This window comes from Microcebus murinus, chromosome 1 (assembly GCF_040939455.1).
Source record: "Microcebus murinus isolate Inina chromosome 1, M.murinus_Inina_mat1.0, whole genome shotgun sequence".
Classification (NCBI taxonomy): Eukaryota; Metazoa; Chordata; class Mammalia; order Primates; family Cheirogaleidae; genus Microcebus; species Microcebus murinus.
The window spans coordinates 8,499,344-8,519,711 of NC_134104.1; the positions used below are offsets into that span (position 1 = coordinate 8,499,344).

The following is a 20,368-nucleotide window of genomic DNA, read 5'->3' on the forward strand; positions in this document are numbered from 1 at the left end:
AATAAGCCATTGATAGTTACAAGACCAGTGAGGTGTCAGTGTGCACAGGAAGAAGCAGAAGAAAGCAAAGTGATGTCTGACAGATAGGAGAAGGCCACCATAACACGAATGAGTGTGCCAATGTATAAGAGCAGCAGCTGAAATGGCAGCCTTCAACAGTGGATGAGACTCACAGTCTGTAGGTAGGTCCAAAGGGGCTAGAGCAGTCTGGCCCACTTGGATTCTCAAAAGTAAACCAACCAGAGTGCCTTTCCAAGACAAAGCTCCACACTGAGGATAAAGGGCTGGGAAGACAACCAAACTGAGCAGCAGGGGATCAACAGAGACAAAGGAAAAAAGAAGTCTCTATAAAGGTTGAGAAAAATACAAAAAGTTTTTTTCATATAAAATGAGCTATAATTTCTTTGTTCCTTCTCTACTGTTCCACTTGACAAGCCTTAAAAAAAAAGCTATAAAAAGATCAGGATCCACTTCCATAGAAGACGTTATATGAAAAAATAATAAGGAAGGGAACAATATAACTGACAGGCGATGATAAAAGCATGTCAGAAAGAAGTACACACAAAAATAAATGAAAATGATAACCCTAATTATTTCAAAACAAGCTAAAAGACATTGTAACAGAAGAAATGGCTTGAAAAAAACAGCAAAAATGTTTTATGTTTCTTTAAAACATCCCCCACTCCTGTTGGAGAACTAGGACCTGCATCCCTGCCTCGTGCCAGTGGTCAGGAGGGGCAGGGGAATGTCTTTTGTTATTTGTGCCACAGGAGATGTGTCAAGGGAATTGTTGGGGTGGGGTCATCAGGTCGTGGGATCCTCTTAACCGAGAAGATGGGATGAATCTGAGCAGAGGTCATGAGATTGTCTTAGCCAAAAGTGGGATTGATCAGAACCTTTAAAAGCTCTGTACTTCTGATCAGAAAGGAGACGTTGGTACTCTTGAGACTGGAGTCTGTCAATCTCCTCTGGTGGGTTAATTAATAAACTCCTCTTTCCTTCTCCTCAAACTACTCATCCTTGTTCTTCTGATGTGGTCTCAGGGACAAGTGCTGAATTTTTGGTAATAACATTAAGAAAATGATTCAAGATAAGAAAGACTAAATCAGAAACACTCAAAAATTAGGTGATGGAACTCAGGAAAACATTGGAAATAAGAATCATCTTGATAATGAAAACCAAATTAGAAGGAACTCCAGAGCTAATAAACACAACAGATAATGCCTTCAGGAAAATAAAATTTAAAAAAATTAAAATGCAGCACAGGACAGGTCATCCAAACAGAAAATCAATAAAGAAATAATGGACTTAAACAGAACTCTAGAACAAATGGGCCTGACTGACATTTACAGGACATTCTACCCCAAAAGCACTGAAGACACATTCTTCTCATCAGCTCATGGGTCATTCTCTAAGATTGACCATATCCTAGGACACAAAGCATGTCTCAAACAATTTTAAAAAATAGAAATCATACCATGTATCTTTTCAGACCACAATAGAATAAATGTAGAAATCAATCCTAACAGGAGTTCTCATTTCTACACAAAGTCATGGAAACTAAACAACCTTCTGCTGAATGATCACTTCATAAATAAGGAAATCAAGATGGAAATAAAAAAATTCTTTGAACTAAATGACAAAGTTGACACAAATTACCAAAACATGTGGGACACAGCTAAAGCAGTCCTGAGAAGAAAATTTATTTCCCTAAATGCTTATATCCAAAGGTCTAAAAAATCACAAATAGACAACCTAATGAATCATCTCAAAGAGCTGGAAAAAGAAGAACAGACTGACCCCAAACCCAGCAGAAGAAGTGAAATCATTAAGATCAAATCAGAAATAAACAAAATTGACAACAGGGAAACTATATGGAAGACTAATAAAACAAAAAGTTGGTTCTTTGAAAAAATAAAATTGACACACCTTTGGCTAGATAACGAAAAGCAGAAAAGAAAAATCTCTAATAAGCTCCATCAGGAACAATAAAGGAGAAATTACAACTGATGCCACGGAGATACAAAATATAATTTATGAATTCTACAAAAACCTCTATGCACACAAACTGGAAAATGTGGAGGAAATGGACAATTTCTTAGAAACACACAGCCTCCCTAGGCTCAACCAGGAAAAAATAGAATTCCTGAACAGACCAATATCAAGTACTGAAATTGAAACAGCAATAAAAAACCTTCCTAAAAAGAAAAGTCCTGGACCAGATGGTTTCACACCCAAATTTTACCACACCTATAAGGAAGAACCGGTGCCTATCCTGCAGAAATTATTCCACAGCATCGAGAAGGCTGGAATCCTCCCCAACACTTTTTATGAAGCAAACATAACCCTGATACCAAAACCAGGAAAGGATGCAACAAAAAAAGAAAACTACAGACCAATATCCCTTATGAATATAGATGCAAAAATTCTCAACAAAATCCTATCCAATTGAATCCAGGTGCTTGCCAAGAAAATAATCCATCACAACCAAGTGGGCTTCATCCCAGGGATGCAGGGATGGTTCAACATACGCAAATCTATAAATGTTATTCACCATATAAACACAAGCAAAAACAATGACCATATGATCCTCTCAATAGATACAGAAAAACATTTGACAAAATTCAACACCCTTTTATGATAAGAACACTCAGCAAAATAGGCATAGACAGGCTTACCTAAAAATGATACAAGCCATATATGACAAACCCACAGCCAATATCATACTGAATGGGGAAAAATTGAAAGCATTCCTATTTAGAACTGGAACAAGACAAGGTTGCCCACTATCTCCACTTCTATTCAACATAGAGCTGGAAGTCCTTGCTACAGCAATCAGACAAGAGAGCAGAATTAAGGGCATCCAAATGGAAGCAGAGGAGATCAAACTCTCACTCTTTGCTGATGACATGATATTATACCTAGAAAACCCCAAGGATTCAACCAAGAGATTCCTTGAACTGATAAATGAATTTGATAAAGTCTCAGGATACAAAATCAATACACAGAAATCAGAGGCATTCATATACACCAACAACAGTACAAGTGACAACCAAATCAAAGACTCAATTCTCTTCAAAATAGCAACAAAGAAAATAAAGTAGCTAGGAATATATTTAACTAAGGAGGTAAAAGACCTCTACAGGGAGAACTATGAAACACTGAAGAAAGAAATAGCAGAGAATGTAAACAGGTTGAAGAATATACCATGCTCATGGGTCAGCAGAATCAACATTGTTAAAATGTCTATACTACCCAAAGTGACCTACAGAGTCAATGCAATCCCTATTAACCCTTTGCACTCAGATGTCAAGTGTGGATAATGTTGAGTGGATAATGAGAAAAAAACAAGCGAGTGCAAAGGGTTAAAATACCATCATCATTTTTCACAGATATAGAAAAAATAGTTTTATGCTTCATATGGAACCAGAGAAGACCCCGTATAGCAAAAGCAACCCTAGGCAATAAAAACAAAATAGAAAGTATCAATTTACCAGATTTCAAACTATACTACAAGGCTATAGTAATTAAAACAGCTTTTTACTGGCACAAGAACAGGGACATTGACCAGTGGAACAGAACAGAGAACCCAGATATAAAACCGTACTCATATAGCCAACTAATCTTCAACAAAGCAGACAAAAACATATACTGGGGAAAAGAATCCTTATTCAATAAATGGTGCTGGGAAAACTGGATAGCCACATGCAGAAGACTGAAACAGGACCCACACCTTTCACCTCTCACAAAAATCAACTCATACTGGGTAACAGACTTGAACATTAGGTGTGAAACTATTAGAATTCTAGAGGAAAACATTGGAAATAATCTAAACATTGGCCTAGGCAAAGAATTTATGAAGAAGACCCCAAAGGCAATCACAGCAGCAACAAAAATAAACAAATGGGACCTGATCAAATTAAAAAGCTTCTTCACAGCCAAAGAAACTGTCAAGAGAGCAAACAGACAACCCACAGAATGGGAGAAAATTTTTGCAAGCTACACATCTGATAAAGGGTTGATAACTAGAATCTATTTAGAACTCAGGAAAATCAGCAAGAAAAAAATCAAATAACCCTATCAAAAAATGGGCAAAGGACATGAACAGAAACTTCTCAAAAGAAGACAGAATAATGGCCAACAAACATATGAAAAAATGCTCAACATCTCTAATCATCAGGGAAATGCAAATCAAAACCACAATGAGATATCATTTAACTCCAGTGAGAATGGCCTTTATCAAAAAGTCCCCAAACAATAAATGCTGGTGTGGATGCGGAGAGAGAGGAACACTTCTACACTGCTGATGGGACTGCAAGCTAGTTCAACCTCTGTGGAAAGCAATATGGAGACACCTTAAAGTGATACAAGTAGATCTACCATTTGATCCAGCAATTCCACTAGTGGGCATCTACCCAAAAGATCAAAAGTCACTTTATGAAAAGGACACCTGCACTCGAATGTTCACAGCAGCACAATTCACAATTGCAAAGTTGTGGAAACAACCCAAGTGCCCATCAATACATGCGTGTATTAATAAAATGTGGTATATGTATAGCATGGAGTACTATTCAACTTTAAGAAACAATGGTGATATAGCACCTCTTAATATTTTCCTGGATACAGCTGGAACCCATTCTACTAAGTGAAGTATCTCAAGAATGGAAAAATAAGCACCTCATGTACTCACTAGCAAATTGATATTAATGGATCAACACCTCAGTGGACATATAGGAAAAACATTTATCGGGTGTCGGGCAGGTGGGAGAGGGGAGGAGGGGATGGGTATATACAAACACAATGAGTGAGATGTGCAATGTTTGGGGATGGTCACACTTGAAGCTCTGACTCAAGGGGGGAGGGGGGGCCTTGGGGGCATAGGCAATATACGTTACCTTAACATTTGTACCCCTATAATATGCTGAAATAAAAAAAATTAAAATGACACAAAGAATTTGAGAGAAAGTGACAATTACAGAAGACACATATATAGTAGGAGTCCCTGAAAAACTAACCAAAGCAAAGAAACAGAGCAAATACCAAAAAGTATAATTCAATAAAACTTTTGTAAATGTGAAAAAATAATTTTTTAAACTGCATGTTAAAAGGGCACAGTAAACATCTGGAGAAACTGACCCAGAAGACCATACATGAAGGCTTACTTTGGTAAAAATGAGTGGACTTTAATTTTTTAAAAGTCCAGGCAAAATGACCAAATTATTTGTAAAGAAAAAAAAAAAAACACCAAACTTATCAAACTTTGATACCAATGTTTCAGGCCGAAAGAAATAAAGCAGAAAAACTTTTCTTTTTTTAATTTACTGAAGGAAAGAACCCATGAGCTAAAGATTTTATAATTAGCAAAAGTGAGTTTCAAGATAAAGGCCACAGTGGTCATCCTCGTTAGTATAGTGGTAAGTATCCCCACCTGTCAAGATTAAGGCCACAAACTGTCACCCTTACACAATAAGTCAGGGAATATTGTTCCCATGATTTCATTGTTAGGAATCTGCCAGAGAACAAACATTAGACAAACATATGTCTGGAGATACATTCATATAAACATGACGGTGAATTTTGAATATATATTTGCATGTAGAGAGAAATCAAAACCAGGGACATAAAATATGTAATGGCTGTATGCCCTGCAATAAAGAAACAACACGACCGTAAAAATGGTGCGGGGTGGGGGTGGGGGAGACAGAGGATGGAGATAGCAGAAAGAAAATGCCTTTAACTTTATTCAGTAATCCTGTCGGTGGTAGGTATTGCTATTCTGAGCATCTTGGGCTAAAGCTAATGAATAATTATGTGATATTCTAATTTATCATTCCAGGCATCCTCAAAAACCAGGAAGAAATGATATACTCTATAGAGATAGTATTAGAAGATCAAGTAAATACCCAGCAGTTTTGAATGTGAACTGGAGGCATCAAGGCTTATCGGGGCTTCCCGATGAAAGGAGCTGCTCAGCCACACACCTGTGATGCTCACACCAGACAAATTCAAGTTTACTTGTAAGCTTAAAGAAAAAAAAGTCCAATCTGAATTTGCTGTGCATAGGAAATATCACTGTGAATCCATGAGGTATTTTATCTTTTTTAAAGAAAATGTATATTTTCTAGCTCTTCACTAAAAAGGCCCAGAAACAAGGACTGACCTATCAGCAATGAGCATACTTAGAGGGTGGTCTTGAAATGCCATTTTCTGATAGGAAAGAGCCAAGGCTTCTGAGACGGCTGATTCCAAATCTGCACAAGAGAAGCCTGGAAACGTTGTCACTCCGGACGGCAGAGACACTGTTAAAGACCACTGCCCTGCAGCTGTGTCAAATGGATGGAGAGCCAATTTGAACAGATAGTTTTGTTAGGTTTGTCATTTGTGATTCATGAATCGGCCAGCATCTCATCTAAAAGTAGAGATGGGCTCTGTTGGGCTTGGCAGACCAGTCCCGTTTTATAAAGTAGTTTGAGTAGGATCAAGGAAACAGAAAATACAAAAAGCTGATTGGTTAACATAAGGTTACTTAGGGTTACTTTCCTCGTAATGGTTAAAGCAGAGGGGACTTCCTTATCATGCCGGCTAAAACAGATCGGTGTGGGTCAGATAAGCAACTTAGTTTCAGCTTGGTGACATAGGGGTTAGCGTGAGTGACTCCATGTTGGTTTTGTCCGTTGGCTCTAGTGCGTAAGCTCAGTCAGAATCAATGGCTTTGCATAGGTTTTATTTAACAGGCTGAATAATGACTCCCAAAGATATTAGATATTCCTGATCCCTGGAACCAGTGGATGTAACTGTACATGGCAAAAAGGATTTTACCGATGTGATTAAGTACAGGATTTAGAGATGAGGAGATTATCTTCGATCTTCCAGATGGGGCCTAGAATGCTGTCATTGCAAGTGTCCTAATAGAGGGATTTCCAGGGAGATTTGGACTCAGAAGGCTGTTTGACCACTGAAGTTGAGAGAGACTTGAATTTGAAAATGGAAACTTGAATTTGAAAATGGCCTTGAACCATGGAATGCACGGAATGCAGCTCTAGAAGCTTGAAAGGCAAGGAAACTCCATCCTAGAGCCATTAGAGCCTGCAGACGGATTGGACCCTGCAGACACCTTGGTTGTAGCTCAGTGAAACTCATTTTGGACTTCTTGTTGCTGCCCAACCAGGTTCATTTGCCAGCTGCCCAAGAGGAAGCCAATAGGCTGAGTCAGTAGGGTTTACGGCAAAAAACGAGTTTATTTCGCATAGCGCTGAGCCAAGAGAGGGGAAAAATTTCTCATATCCGCCTCCCTGATAATTTGGGAGACAGGGTTTTAGAGATAGTTTGGCATAGGCAATGAAATCTGCTGACTGGCTGGGTTCAGAGCAGAACTGTAGGGTTGTAGAAATTATCTTCTTTGATGACCAGGTTCTTGGGTAGGGGGGCACAAGACCAGTTGAATTAGTTCCCCAGTATGGGTGCTGGTCTGGGTGGGTCAGCCGTTCCACTGGGATGCAGGACCTGGAAGATATCTCAGAAACCACCTTTAGGTTTCAAAAAGGTGATATTATCTATAATATCTAGAAAGCTAAGAATCTTTATGGCCACCAGCTGTGTGGCTCCAGAGTGGCAGTTACAGAGAAGCAAACAGGGGACTGTGGCTAATTATTATCATTATTTTTAGCTAGGCTCTTACCACGGTTCCTGCCTTGCACCCCTTTTTTTATTAATTTGTAAAGGCGGTTTCATTCTGGCCTCCAGAACCAAAAGAGAATAAATTTCTGTAATTTTGGGGCACTGAATTTGTGGTAATATGTAATAGTAACAGGAATAGACAGTCCCAGCAAGTTCATGTCCAGGCAAATACATAACGATACAAATTCTAGCCTGCCCCACACCCTTATTTTTAAAAGCAATAACAGCATACCATGGAATTAATTCTACATTCCCAAGTCTTACTCATGTTGAAAAAACACAAGGCAAATGTGTACAGGCTAAACTTGCACTAGGTCGGTATAAAGGGGCTTTTCCAGGAAAGTAAATGCTCTGCTTCACATCTCTGATGCTTGTCTTAGACAAATTCAAGCTAACATGGAAATCTTTGTTTTTAAAAATGCAGGATGGCGCATATCTATGACCCCAGCACTTTGGGAGGCTGAGATGGGAGGAGAGCTTGAGGCCAAGAGTTCAAGACAGACTGGGCAACATAGTAAGAATACGTCTCTACAAAAAATTTAAAAATTAGCCAGGTGTGGTGCACGAGCCTGCACTCCTAGCTAGTTGGGCAGCCAAGGCAGGAGGATTGTTTAAGCCCAGAAGTTTGAGGCGGCAGTGAGCTATGACTGTGCCACTGCACCCCACCCTGGGTGACAGAGCAGGACCCTAGCTCTAAAAAAAAAAAAAAGAAAGAAAGAAAAGAAAGATATATAACAATTTATTTAGCCAATCTCCTACTGGAGGACACTGAGATTGTCTCCAAACTTTTGCTATTATCAGTATAATGAATAACTTGCACGTAAGTCATTTTGCACGAAGCACATATATCAGATAAATCCCTGGAAATGGAATTGAAGATAGGGTTCTCATGCTTGTACAAAGGCCATTACAACCTTGTGCAAAGGCCTTTTTAACCTTACACAAGAAATACTTCTGTAAGGGCATCTGCCTAGCAACTGCCTGTCCAACTTCAGACTGACATCACCCTTGTTATCTTTGTAGCCAAGAATAATTATTTCAGAACAATTATGTAATTGTCTTCATTCTTTTCCTTTAAAAATCTTTGTCTTCCATTACCTCTCTGAATATGCATACAGTTTGCTATGGCATACACATTCCCACTGCAATGCTTTATTCCCAAATAATTATCTTTTTCTTTTAGAGAGCCTCTTTCTGTTTAGGTTGAGACTCCTTTGGTAGTGTTTTCTTCAAGGAACCCTTATTTTTTTTCCTTAACATTTTGTTGTTACTATAAGTGGGATTTCATTTATCTCATAACTGGTTGTTTATATACATAAAAGATGTTGATGCCAAAAAACGATATTGATGTGTACATGTTAGCTTTTTTCCATGTCTGCCTTGATGTGTACATATTAACTTTTTATGGAAATTGATGGCCGCTAAGATAATCATACTTTTCAGTTGGCCTCAAGCCCTACCCCTCCCAATAACATTAAAGAACTTGTCTGTTTCCTGAAGGAATATAGATTGTTAGCGTGGATAAGACTTAGAAACATAGAGAAACTAATTGGAGGAAACAAGTGGAACCATATTCCACTAAGTGCTTCTTAGCTAACACAGTCACTATAATATAAAACAAAAAGCTAAGCTGTGCAACTGTGCATTGAGTCTAGTGCTTAGTTGTCAGAGGGTCAAGTAACAATTAAGGACAAGCCCAGTGAAGACAGAATGGGTGGTCTTCACAGAGATACTTCAGGTGTGTTCAACTGGCTCTGTAATTGGGCAGTCTTGGTACCAACAGAGAAGAGGGGAAAGGCATGCCAGGAAGAGCATCCTGTGAGCGAAAGGTGGGTGATCAGTGAAATAGCATAAGCCTCGAGGACATGATTAGGGTGATGGAAGGTCCAAATTTGGGACAGAAAATTCACTGTTCTCTGAGCCCCCATCCGTCTAATCCTATAAATTCATACATTCAAAATTTGGAATTTGGTTTACCACCTTTGCCTCTTCCTTCATGCACCACCTCAGCCGATAAATTGACCTGCACATTCTTCATTGAGTTATGCACTGGGTGCTATGTATGCCAGACCCTGTTAGGAACTGAAGGTACAGACACTGTTCCATAGAAGGGCTCCTGCCTCATGGCCAGCAATGAGCAACTATGTTATTAGGTGCTTTAATAGTAATAAAACCACCCTTGGGACAGAGTCCCTCACTGTGCCTGAGGAAGTACAGAAAGAAGCAGCTGGATCTCAGAGACTGGGTCCCATGTATTTGTTAAAGAAGTCAACACACGACTTAAATAGGATGGTGCCAGGTGGAGGAGGAGGATAAAACAGTACCAAGCAGATGGAATGACACATGTATGAAATGCAAAAGGTGATAAACGCTGAGTGGTTGGAGGAGGCAGAAGAGATGGAGAAGAGGTTGCCAGAAAGGGCCACCAGGGCCCAAAGGTCACAATGTCAACTCAGGGCAAATGTTCAGTGACTTCCACTTGTATAGCCAAAACTCAAAGAGCAACTTTGTTCTTAATTTTCCACCTCTCATCTGCTTCTGGTTGACTTTGGGGGAAAAAACCCCATGAGAATAGGACATCAGGGGGACATCAGTTTGTGCATCAGGGAGGAGGGAGCCCAGCTGTCTCCAGATGGGGAGCGATCACGCTTGTCTCCCCTGCCCTTGCTTTAGGTCTTCAGTATTTCTGTTTGTTTTTAACTTTTTCCATTGTGGTAAAAAAAAACATTTTTAAGTGTACACTTCAGTGGCATTCAGTACAGTCACTGGGTTTTGCAACCATCACTACCATCCATCTCCAGAACTTTTTCATCTTGTTAAACTGAAACTTTGTACCCATTAAACAAGAACTCCCTATTCCCCTCCTTCAGCCTCTGCCAACCGCCATGCTGCTTTCTGCCTAGGAATTTGCCTAGCCTAGGTACTTCATTTAAGTGGATCATATAGTACTTGTCCTTTAATAACTGGTTTATTTCACTTAGCATAATGTCTTTAAGGCTCATCCACGTTATAGCACATGTCAGAATGTCCTTCCTTTTTAAGGCTGAAAAATATTCCATTGTATGGATAGATCATATTTTGTGTATCTGTAATATCCATCAATGGAAATTTGAGTTATTTCTACCTTTTGGCTATTGTGACTAATGCTGCTGTGAACGTCAGCATACAAATGTATCTTCACGACCCTGCTTTCAATTATTTTGAGTATATATATACACCCAGAAGTGGGATTGTTGAATCATATGGTAATTCTATGCTTAATTTTTTTAGAAGTACCATACTGTATTTGTTTTTGTTGTTTTTTTGTTTTTCTGAGATAGGGTCTTGCTCTGTCGCCTGGGTTAGAATACAGTGGTGTCATCATAGCTCATTGCAACCTCAAACTCCTGGGCTTGAGTGATCCTCCTGCCTCAGCCTCCTGAGTAGCTGGGACTACAGGTGTATTCCACAATGCCCAGGTAATTTTTTTATTTTTTGTGGACACAGGGTCTCACTCTTGCTCAGGCTGGTCTCGAACTCCTTGTCTCAAGCAGTCCTTCTACCTCAGCCTCCCAAAGTGCCAGGATTATAGCCATGAGCCACTGCGCCTGGCCTGGAACTGCCATACTGTATTTTTTTTTTTTTTTTTAGACAGTCTCACTTTGTTGCCCAGGCTAGAGTGAGTGCCGTGGCGTCAGCCTAGCTCACAGCAACCTCAATCTCCTGGGCTCAAGTGAATCCTACTGCCTCAGCCTCCCAAGTAGCCGGGACTACAGGCATGCACCACCATGCCTGGTTAATTTTTTCTCTATATATTTTTAGTTGGTCAATTAATTTCTTTCTATTTTTAGTAGAGACAAGGTCTTGCTCAGGGTGGTTTTGAACTCCTGACCTCAAGCAATCCTCCCGACTCAGCCTCCCAGAGTGCTAGGATTACAGGCGTGAGCCACCACGCCCGGCCTGCCATACTGTATTTTAAAGTCTGTTTTCTTTCCCCCTTGGTTCAAAGATGGACTTAGTCATTTTGGACAATGAACCCCTGGGAAAGAGCTACGAATATAGGATTAGCAGCCAACCCAGCTTCAGCCTGGCTGGCCTCCTCCCTCCTTGTTTTCATACCTTGAAAACAAAGAACCACCTCTCTGCGTGCTGTGGCCCTAGAAGGAGCAGGTTTGGCAGGAAGTCCTAACTGGGTGGGGTAGTGTCAGAAACACATCACACAGGACTAAACAGAAGCTGCTGTCTGGTTTTGGTTTCATTTCTCAGCCCCGGGGTTGAGAAAGTGAGACGGACCTGAGTTTCAATTCCTGGCTCTGCCTCTCGGCCGCGTCTATTCCTCGAGTGCTCATTTTGTTTGTCCTCATACTTTTTAAATCTTTATTATTATTTGAGACAAGGTCTCACTGTGTTTGTCCAGGCTCGGGTGCAGTGGCACCATCATAACTCACTGCAGCCCTGAACTCCTGGCCTTAAGTGATCCTCCTGCCTCAGCCTCCCTGTAATCCCAGAGTGCTAGGATTACAGACGTGCACCGCCGCACCCAGCCTTGTTAGGACTTCCTGCCAAACCTGCTCCTTCTAGGGCCACAGCATGTAATATGTAAACTTATTGATATTGGGGTTGGGGACATGCTAATTTTTAGTGATGGGTGCATGATCAAAACTGTTTTGAGATCACAGGGGTGGCAGAGCTAGCTAGTTGCTACCACCCTAAAAGGTAGTTACCATCAATATTCTCACCTTATGGATGAGAAAACTGAGACATGATGTATTTGTCCAGGCTAGTATGCAGGTAAGTTGAGAGGCAAACCCAGAACTTTACCCTGACTGCAATGCTGTGTGCCTTAGCAATAGATCAGTCTGCATCATCTGGCCTGCACAGTGTAATGCATGGTGCTCTGGTGGCTGGAGAGGGGACGGGAGACAGGCAGGTCCTGAAGGGGAACCACACTCACTGGCGCAGAGTTAAAGCGCCCACAGCGGAGAAGTGGCTCCAGGCCAGGATGAAGCCGACAAAAGACAAACAGGCTTGTGAAAGAGTAGGATAAGATGCTGCCAAGCCAGAGAATTCTGTGCCTAGGAAAGGATTATTCTAATGTACAGCTATGTCTGCAAAGTGGTAAAGAGATCCCAGAAAGGAAAGAACAGAAGGGAAGAAGTCCAAAGGGGAGCACCCCTGACAGCAGTTTCGGGCACTGAAGGTTCCAGGACTACGTGATTTACGGTAAATAGAAAGTGCTTGGAAGGTACATCAGTTGCATAACGAAGGTTGCAGCTGTCAGAATTTCAAAAGTATGTACTTCTTGTGTGGTTAAAGTACAAACGTGATTTTAATGGGCAGGGGTTAAATATGTTGAAATTATCTGCATCAGAGATGAGCACTCTGCTGAATAGGTAAGGGGCAATTATTATTCTCAGAAAACAATGTATTTCAGTTTTCAAATGCAATACTGAAATAAATGCTGTAAAGGACATTTGTGTGAAAGGTTAAAAATAATATTCTTTTAATAAGTTTAAACGTTGAGAGTTATACTGAGAAAGACCCATATATCTGCTTCAATGACAACAACAACAACAAAACTGACTTCTTCATTCTCTTCATATTTACTTCATATTATAAATTTTGTGCTACTGTTAGATGATACATTAACTTTATTTTCATTGCATAAATTGAGCAAGAAACAGAGAATCAGATCCAAATATATTACAAGGCATTTAGGGAGGTGTGTTTTGTTGCTGAACAGAAAATTATCTGAGATCTACTTTCAAAATTGAAATAGATGCGTTTAAAAGCACTATCCCGGCTCCTTTCTTGTTTGGAATGTGTCCTGATTTTCATTCAAGTACCAATGAAGGAATTAAACAAATTCTCCCATAGGGTTAACATTCCGGATGTTCCAAGAAATCGTATTCGACACATTCTTCCAGTTGTTTTAAGACTCTTAAGCTCTCTGTGGCAGGAAACTCTAACCATGGAGCTCTTGAGGTATCAGCAGACAGCTGCCTTTGGGCTTTAAAAGCACAGTTTAGAGTCGTGAAGAATGGCATCAGCTGCCTAATGCTGGAAACAGAATGTTGGCGCAGAAGAGGGAATTCACTCTTCACGGTGATCTCATCAGAGCTAATTTCCTGCAAAACGAAAAACAAACAAAAACCACACACACACAAAACATAAAAATGATATGGCTTTACTAGGGGTTGGAGATGCCCGTGAGACACATGCATGCAGCAAAACCTGAGATTAGTTCTTTATGAAAATTCATTATCAGCACTGATGACTCAAACTCCAGGTGTTCAATTAACGTTTTCTATCAGGGTCTCACACTGAGCCCAACCTGGCCCTTGTCATTCTTCCTAGCAAGCTCTCCCTCTTCTTGGACTCTAAGCAACAGAGGAACATGGGGAGTAAAATGACCTCTATGTGACTATGTTAGCCAGGAAGGTTTACCTCTTAGCAACTGGGATGACAAGGTGGTTTTTGTGTGACATATAAGGAAATAAAGATGGAATTTATAACCATATCAAGTTTTCTTTTGAGACATTGTCTCACTCTGTTGCCTGGGCTAGAGTGCCATGGCATGAGTCTAGCTCACAGCAACCTCAAATTCCTGGGCTCAAGGATCCTCCTGCCTCAGACTCCCGAGTAGCTGGGACTACAGGCATGCACCACCATGCCTGATTTTTTCTCTATATATTTTTAGTTGGCCAATTAATTTCTTTCTGTTTTTAGTAGAGACAGTGTCTCACTCTTGCTCAGGCTGATTTCGAACTCCTGACCTTGAGCGATCCTCCCACCTTGGCCTCCCAGAGTGCTAGGATTACAGGCATGAGCCATCGCACCCAGCCAACCATATTGAGTTTTAAAACTAAGATATTTTGAAAATTATTTGACATCATTAAAATCAAGTGGCACAAGAAGTCCTTTGTTCCCTGCTGAGCGCTTCTCCCCTTTGCCATGAATATAATTTTTTTTTTTTTTTGAGACAGAGTCTCGCTTTATTGCCCAGGCTAGAGCGAGTGCCGTGGTGTCAGCCTGGCTCACAGCAACGTCAATCTCCTGGGCTCAAGCAATCCTGCTGCCTCAGCCTCCCGAATAGCTGGGACTACAGGCATGCACCACCATCCTCGGCTAATTTTTTCTATATATTTTTAGTTGGCCAATTAATTTCTTTCTATTTATAGTAGGGACGGGGTCTCGCTCTTGCTCAGGCTGGTTTCAAACTCCTGACCTAGAGCAATCCACCTGCCTTGGCCTCCCAGAGTGCTAGGATTACAGGCGTGAGCCACCACGCCCAGCCTATGAATATAATTTTAAAAAAAGGAAAACATTTACCCCATATTTTAATTTTAGAAGTTCTAGAATCCTGACAGTGTGAGGTTTGCATTCTTGGTGATTCTCCTCTAGATCTGACGGGAAGGCAGGATCCTCTGTGTCCACTTCTGGAACAAATGCCCATCTATAACTGGGGGAGACAAACACAAGGTCAGGCATGCTGGCTCAGACCCCTTTAACAATTTTAAAAACAGTTTCATTAAGATATAATTTACACACCATACCCACTTGAGATGTACTGTGGCTTTTATTATATTCATAGAGTTGTACAGCTTTCATCACAAGCATTTTAGAGTATTTCATTACCCCAAAAAGAAACTCTGTGGGGGGGGGCAGCAGGCAGGGAGGAGATCAGCTATTTCTCCCCTCGAAAGCCAGGTCCCGTAGGTAGTATTTGCCACAAAGGATAAGAAATTGATAGGAAATAGAATAAAAGAACACACAGAGACTAAGGTATAGTTTTATAGTCTTATATAAAGAAATCAGATAAAGCAGGGCTACTCAGGAGTCTGGACACTACCCTCCGCCAATAGTGCAGCATTATGGTTAGATTCACACAGGTTTTTATAATCACAGATATCAGTTACCAGTTGCCAGGGTAACAGATTTACATTTTAGACAATTTTTGTTGCCGTGGGTTAACAGGTAGTGGGTTAGGGTCAAAAGTTCTTTCAAAGGGCTTCTAACAAATTCTAATATCTCTAGGTGAACAAACAGTTACAAAGTCTTTCAAGGACTAACTTCTAAGTTCTAAGGGATAGTTATCAATTAACAGAGGAATAACAAAGAGGTGTAGTGGCTCTACAGTTCTTTAATCTAGTTATTGTGGACTTAAGGCAGACAGTCAGGAGAAAGAGCAGGAAGCCCATCTCTTCAAAACAAATTGTTCATAACCACAGGGGTGAGTCTCTTGCCTAGGGCACTCATTGTCTCTTGGCTCCCAACCTGTGAGCCAGATATTTACCTGTCTTGTCTTTCAAAAACAGAAAGGCTTCACAGATTCTGAGATAACCAGGAAGCCTCTTGGAAAACATCCCTATGCCCTGTGTGAGCTTTGAGAGTTCTCCCAAGGCAAGGCAGGCCTTGATAGGCGAATTAATAAGTTCCTTTATTCCTTCAGGGCAAAACCCTGCAAACTCTTGTTTCTGTCTTTATTATAGCAATATTGGGTGATGCAATAAAATAATGGTCTTATGAACCACATCTCATTAATTCTTCAATCATATTCCTCAATAACCCTGCACCCGTCAGCCATCATCCCTCAGTCCCCTACATGTCCCCTGGCAAATGCAACCCCGAATCTACACCCTGTTTCTACAGATTTTCTTATTCCAGACGTTGCATGTGAATAGAGTCAGACAATATGTGTTCCTTTGTGTCTGGCTTCTCCCATGTAATATTTTCAAGGTTCATTTATGTTCTGGTATGTGTCAGTATCTCCTTTGTTTTTTTTTTTTTTTTTGAGACAGAGTCTCGCTTTGTTGCCCAGGCTAGAGTGAGTGCCGTGGCGTCAGCCTAGCTCACAGCAACCTCAAACTCCTGGGCTCAAGCAATCCTCCTGCCTCAGCCTCCCAAGTAGCTGGGACTACAGGCATGTGCCACCATGCCCGACTAATTTTTTTCTATATATGTATTAGTTGGCCAATTAATTTCTTTCTATTTATAGTAGAGATGGGGTCTCACTCTTGCTCAGGCTGGTTTCGAATTCCTGACCTCGAGCAATCCGCCCGCCTCGGCCTCCCAGAGTGCTAGGATTACAGGCGTGAGCCACCGCACTCGGCCCCTCCTTTGTTTTTATTGCTGAGTAATATTCCACTGTAGGGATATACCATGTTGTTTATCCATTCATCAGTTGATGGCCACTTGGGTTGTCTCCACTTTTTACCTATTATAAATAATGTTGCTATGCACATTTGTGTATATCATCAGCACCCATTTAAAAAAAAAAAAAGACTTTCTTTTGTGGAGCAGTTTTAGGTACACAGCAAAGTTGAGCATAAAGTATAGACAGTTGCCCCATATATACCCATCCCCCAACACCTACAATCTCCCCCACTGTCCACCTCCTGTACCAGAGCACTATGCTTGTTAAAACCCATATGGACTCACCACTATCACCCAAAGTCCACAGTTTACTTTAGGGTTCACTCTTGGTTTTGCACTTTTATATTTTATTTTATTTTTTTTAATTTATTTTATTTTATTATTTTATTTTATTTATTTAGAGACAGAGTCTCACTTTGTTGCCCAGGCTAGAGTGAGTGCCGTGGCAACAGCCTAGCTCACAGCAACCTCAAACTTCTGGGCTCAAGCGATCCTCCTGCCTCAGCCTCCCGAGTAGCTGGGACTACAGGCATGCACCACCATGCCTGGCTAATTTTTTCTATATATATTAGTTGGCCAATTAATTTCTTTCTATTTATAGTAGAGACGGGGGTTTCACTCTTGCTCAGGTTGGTTTCGAACTCCTGACCTCGAGCAATCTGCCTGCCTTGGCCTCCCAGAGTGCTAGGATTACAGGTGTGAGCCACCGCGCCTGGCTGGTTTTGCACATCTTATGGGCTGGTATACATGTATAATGACATGCAGCCACCATTACAATATCACGCAGAGTGGGTCCAATGCCCCCCAAATCCTCTGTGCTTCACCTATTCACCCCTACTTCTCTTCTTAACCCCTGACAACCGATGATCTCTTTACTGTCTCTGTGGTTTTGCCTTTTCCAGAATGTCACATAGTTGGAATCATACAGTGTGTGTAGCCTTTTCAGACTGGCTTCTTTCACTCAGTAATGTGCAATTAAGAGAACACACTTTGGAAGCACAGACGTTTCTACACGATTACCCTCTTTGCAAGGGGAGGGCAGGGAGAAGCAGCCTCTGGGGCCAGGCATGAAGTTACAGGAATGAGCAGCTGCTATGTTAGGCCCCGAGGAAATGTAAGCCTAAGGGGCAAAGGGAATTGGAGACAGCCTGCTCCAAATAAAGGCACTCGTAGCTAACTGAACACAGGCACACAATATCTACCCAAATGCAGTGAGGATCGCCAGTGGGTGACCCCTGTCTTACAAGCATTAAGTAGCGAAAACCACAGAAACAAACACTGCCCCCCCAACAGAAATGCACTCACAAACACCACTGTGAGCCAATTCACACAGCAACAGATGTCCCAAGAAATCTGAAACTCTGTGTTCTGCGTTGGCTCATCAGTCCCTAGAAACCTGTACTGTGGCTTTCCATAAATGGTGCATGAAAAAACAAGTGAAAGCGCTTAAAAGGAAAAAAAAAAAACAAACCAAACACCTCCTTCGAAAAGGACACATGATTTTAGCTGACTCACATTTGAAATAAAGGCATCTTGTCAGATGGAAAAGAAAGAGCTGTGTCCAAGAACTTGCAAGCTGATAAATACAAGAGGAGTTCACTCTGGGGTATCTCCCCCATCGAGGGCCCACTTCCATCTGGTTTCGTTCTCTTTATTTTGTTGCTGCTCCTATAAATTTGCAAAGAACACTCCTGTTATAAATTCATTCACGTCTGCTATAGTCCATTCATCTTTGAAATGTCCACAAGAAGGATTTTCCTTTTAAGAAATTTTCAAAATAGCTGGTCCCTTCACAAATACTAAGAAAATAGCATTTGGCATTAAATAACCCTGTATCATAAAGTGATGTCTGTTCATCTAGACCAACTTTTACACATGTGTGCAGACCTATGCCACTTACCTCAATGACTCATCATCCTCTTTCAGATCTTCTTCAAGCTCTATGAATGTCTGAATCTGAAAAAGAAACATGCATCCAAATTACTATTTGAGTGAATTGTGGGGTTTTTTGTTTTGTTTTTTGACACAGAGTCTCGTTCTGTTCCCTAGGCTAGAGTTCAGTGGTGTCATGACAGCTCATTGCAACTTTAAACTCCTGGGCTCAAGTGATAATCATGCCTCAGCCTCCTGAGTAGCTGAGATTACAGGCATGTATCACCACCATACCTGGCTAATTTTTAAAAATTTTTGTAGAGGCCGGGCGCGGTGGCTCACGCCTGTAATACTAGCACTCTGGGAGGCCGAGGTGGGAGGATCGCTTAAGGTCAGGAGTTCGAAACCAGTCTGAGCAAAAGCAAGACCCCGTCTCTCCTAAAAATAGAAAGAAATTAATTGGCCAACTAAAAATATATAGAAAAAATTAGCCGGTCATGGTGGCATATGCCTGTAGTCCCAGCTACTTGGGAGGCTGAGGCAGGAGGATCACCTGAGCCCGGGAGTTGGAGGTTGCTGTGAGCTAGGCTGACACCACGGCACTCTAGCCCAGGCAACAGAGTGAGACTCTATCTCAAAAAAAAAAAAAAAAAAAAAAAATTTTTTTGTAGAGACAAGGTCTTGCTATGCTGCCCAGGCTGGTCTCAAACTCCTGGCCTCAAGCCATCCTCTTGCTTCTGCCTTACGAAGTACTAAGATTATAGGCATGAGCCACCACACCGGCCTTGAGAGAGATCAAACCTACCCAAATTTATATGTCTATAAAACAGTAGCAAATAATATTTACCCTTTGGACTTGGATGTCGAGTGTGGATAATGTTGAGTGGATAATGAGAAAAAAGCAAGCGAGTGCAAAGGGTTAACTGGTAACAAATTAGGTGTAATAACTGACAGGTGAGAGATCAACTATGATTATAGGATAAAATACTCTCCTTTTAACCAGGAGCTATGTGCTACCAACTTGATGAAAACTAACTTTTAGCTAAAACTAGATACATATGAAATAGTGTTATATGTTGATGATAAAGTATTTTTAAAAACTCCAACCTTGGCTGGGCGCGGTGGCTCACGCCTGTCATCCTAGCACTCTGGGAGGCTGAGGCAGGCAGATTGCTCGAGGTCAGGAGTTCAAAACCAGCCTGAGCAAGAGCGAGACCCCGTCTCTACTACAAATAGAAAGAAATGAATTGGCCAACTAATGTATATAGAAAAAAAAATTAGCCGGGCATGGTGGCACATGCCTGTAGTCCCAGCTACTCGGGAGGCCGAGGCAGGAGGATTGCTTGAGCCCAGGAGTTTGAGGTTGCTGTGAGCTAGGCTGACGCCACGGCACTCACTCTAGCCTGGGCAACAAAGCAAGACTTTGTCTCAAACAACAACAACAACAACAAAAAACCTCCAACCTTGCTTTTAAGAGTACAATAATTGTACTCACCAAAGCAGAGACCATTATTGGCCACAATGAAGTCAAATGTTGAGGAGATATTCTTAGCAGCAAAACTCTGAAAAAAAGAAACATCTGAGCAGCAGCTGTGGGTGTCTGTCCAACTCTGAGATTGTCTGTCAGGCGTTCTAAGGAAAGAAGATTTTAAAGATGTCACACAGATATACAGTTAGGGGTTTC

The 20,368-nt window shown here is 41.2% G+C and overlaps 1 protein-coding gene across 2 annotated transcripts in view; it reads right to left on the bottom strand.

Moving 5' to 3' along the window:
- Positions 1-13,236: 13,236 nt before the first annotated feature.
- DOP1B (DOP1 leucine zipper like protein B) overlaps positions 13,237-20,368 on the bottom strand; it is a 116,339-nt gene continuing 109,207 nt past the window's right edge. For both annotated transcript variants that reach the window (XM_076000326.1, XM_076000328.1), the window contains exons 33-37: positions 20,180-20,316; positions 18,713-18,768; positions 18,328-18,480; positions 14,989-15,118; positions 13,237-13,784 (exon numbers count right to left, since the gene is read on the bottom strand). In XM_076000326.1, coding sequence (XP_075856441.1) covers positions 13,536-13,784; positions 14,989-15,118; positions 18,328-18,480; positions 18,713-18,768; positions 20,180-20,316 — 725 coding nt within the window. In that variant the 3' untranslated portion in view covers positions 13,237-13,535. The remainder of the gene's footprint in view (positions 13,785-14,988; positions 15,119-18,327; positions 18,481-18,712; positions 18,769-20,179; positions 20,317-20,368) is intronic.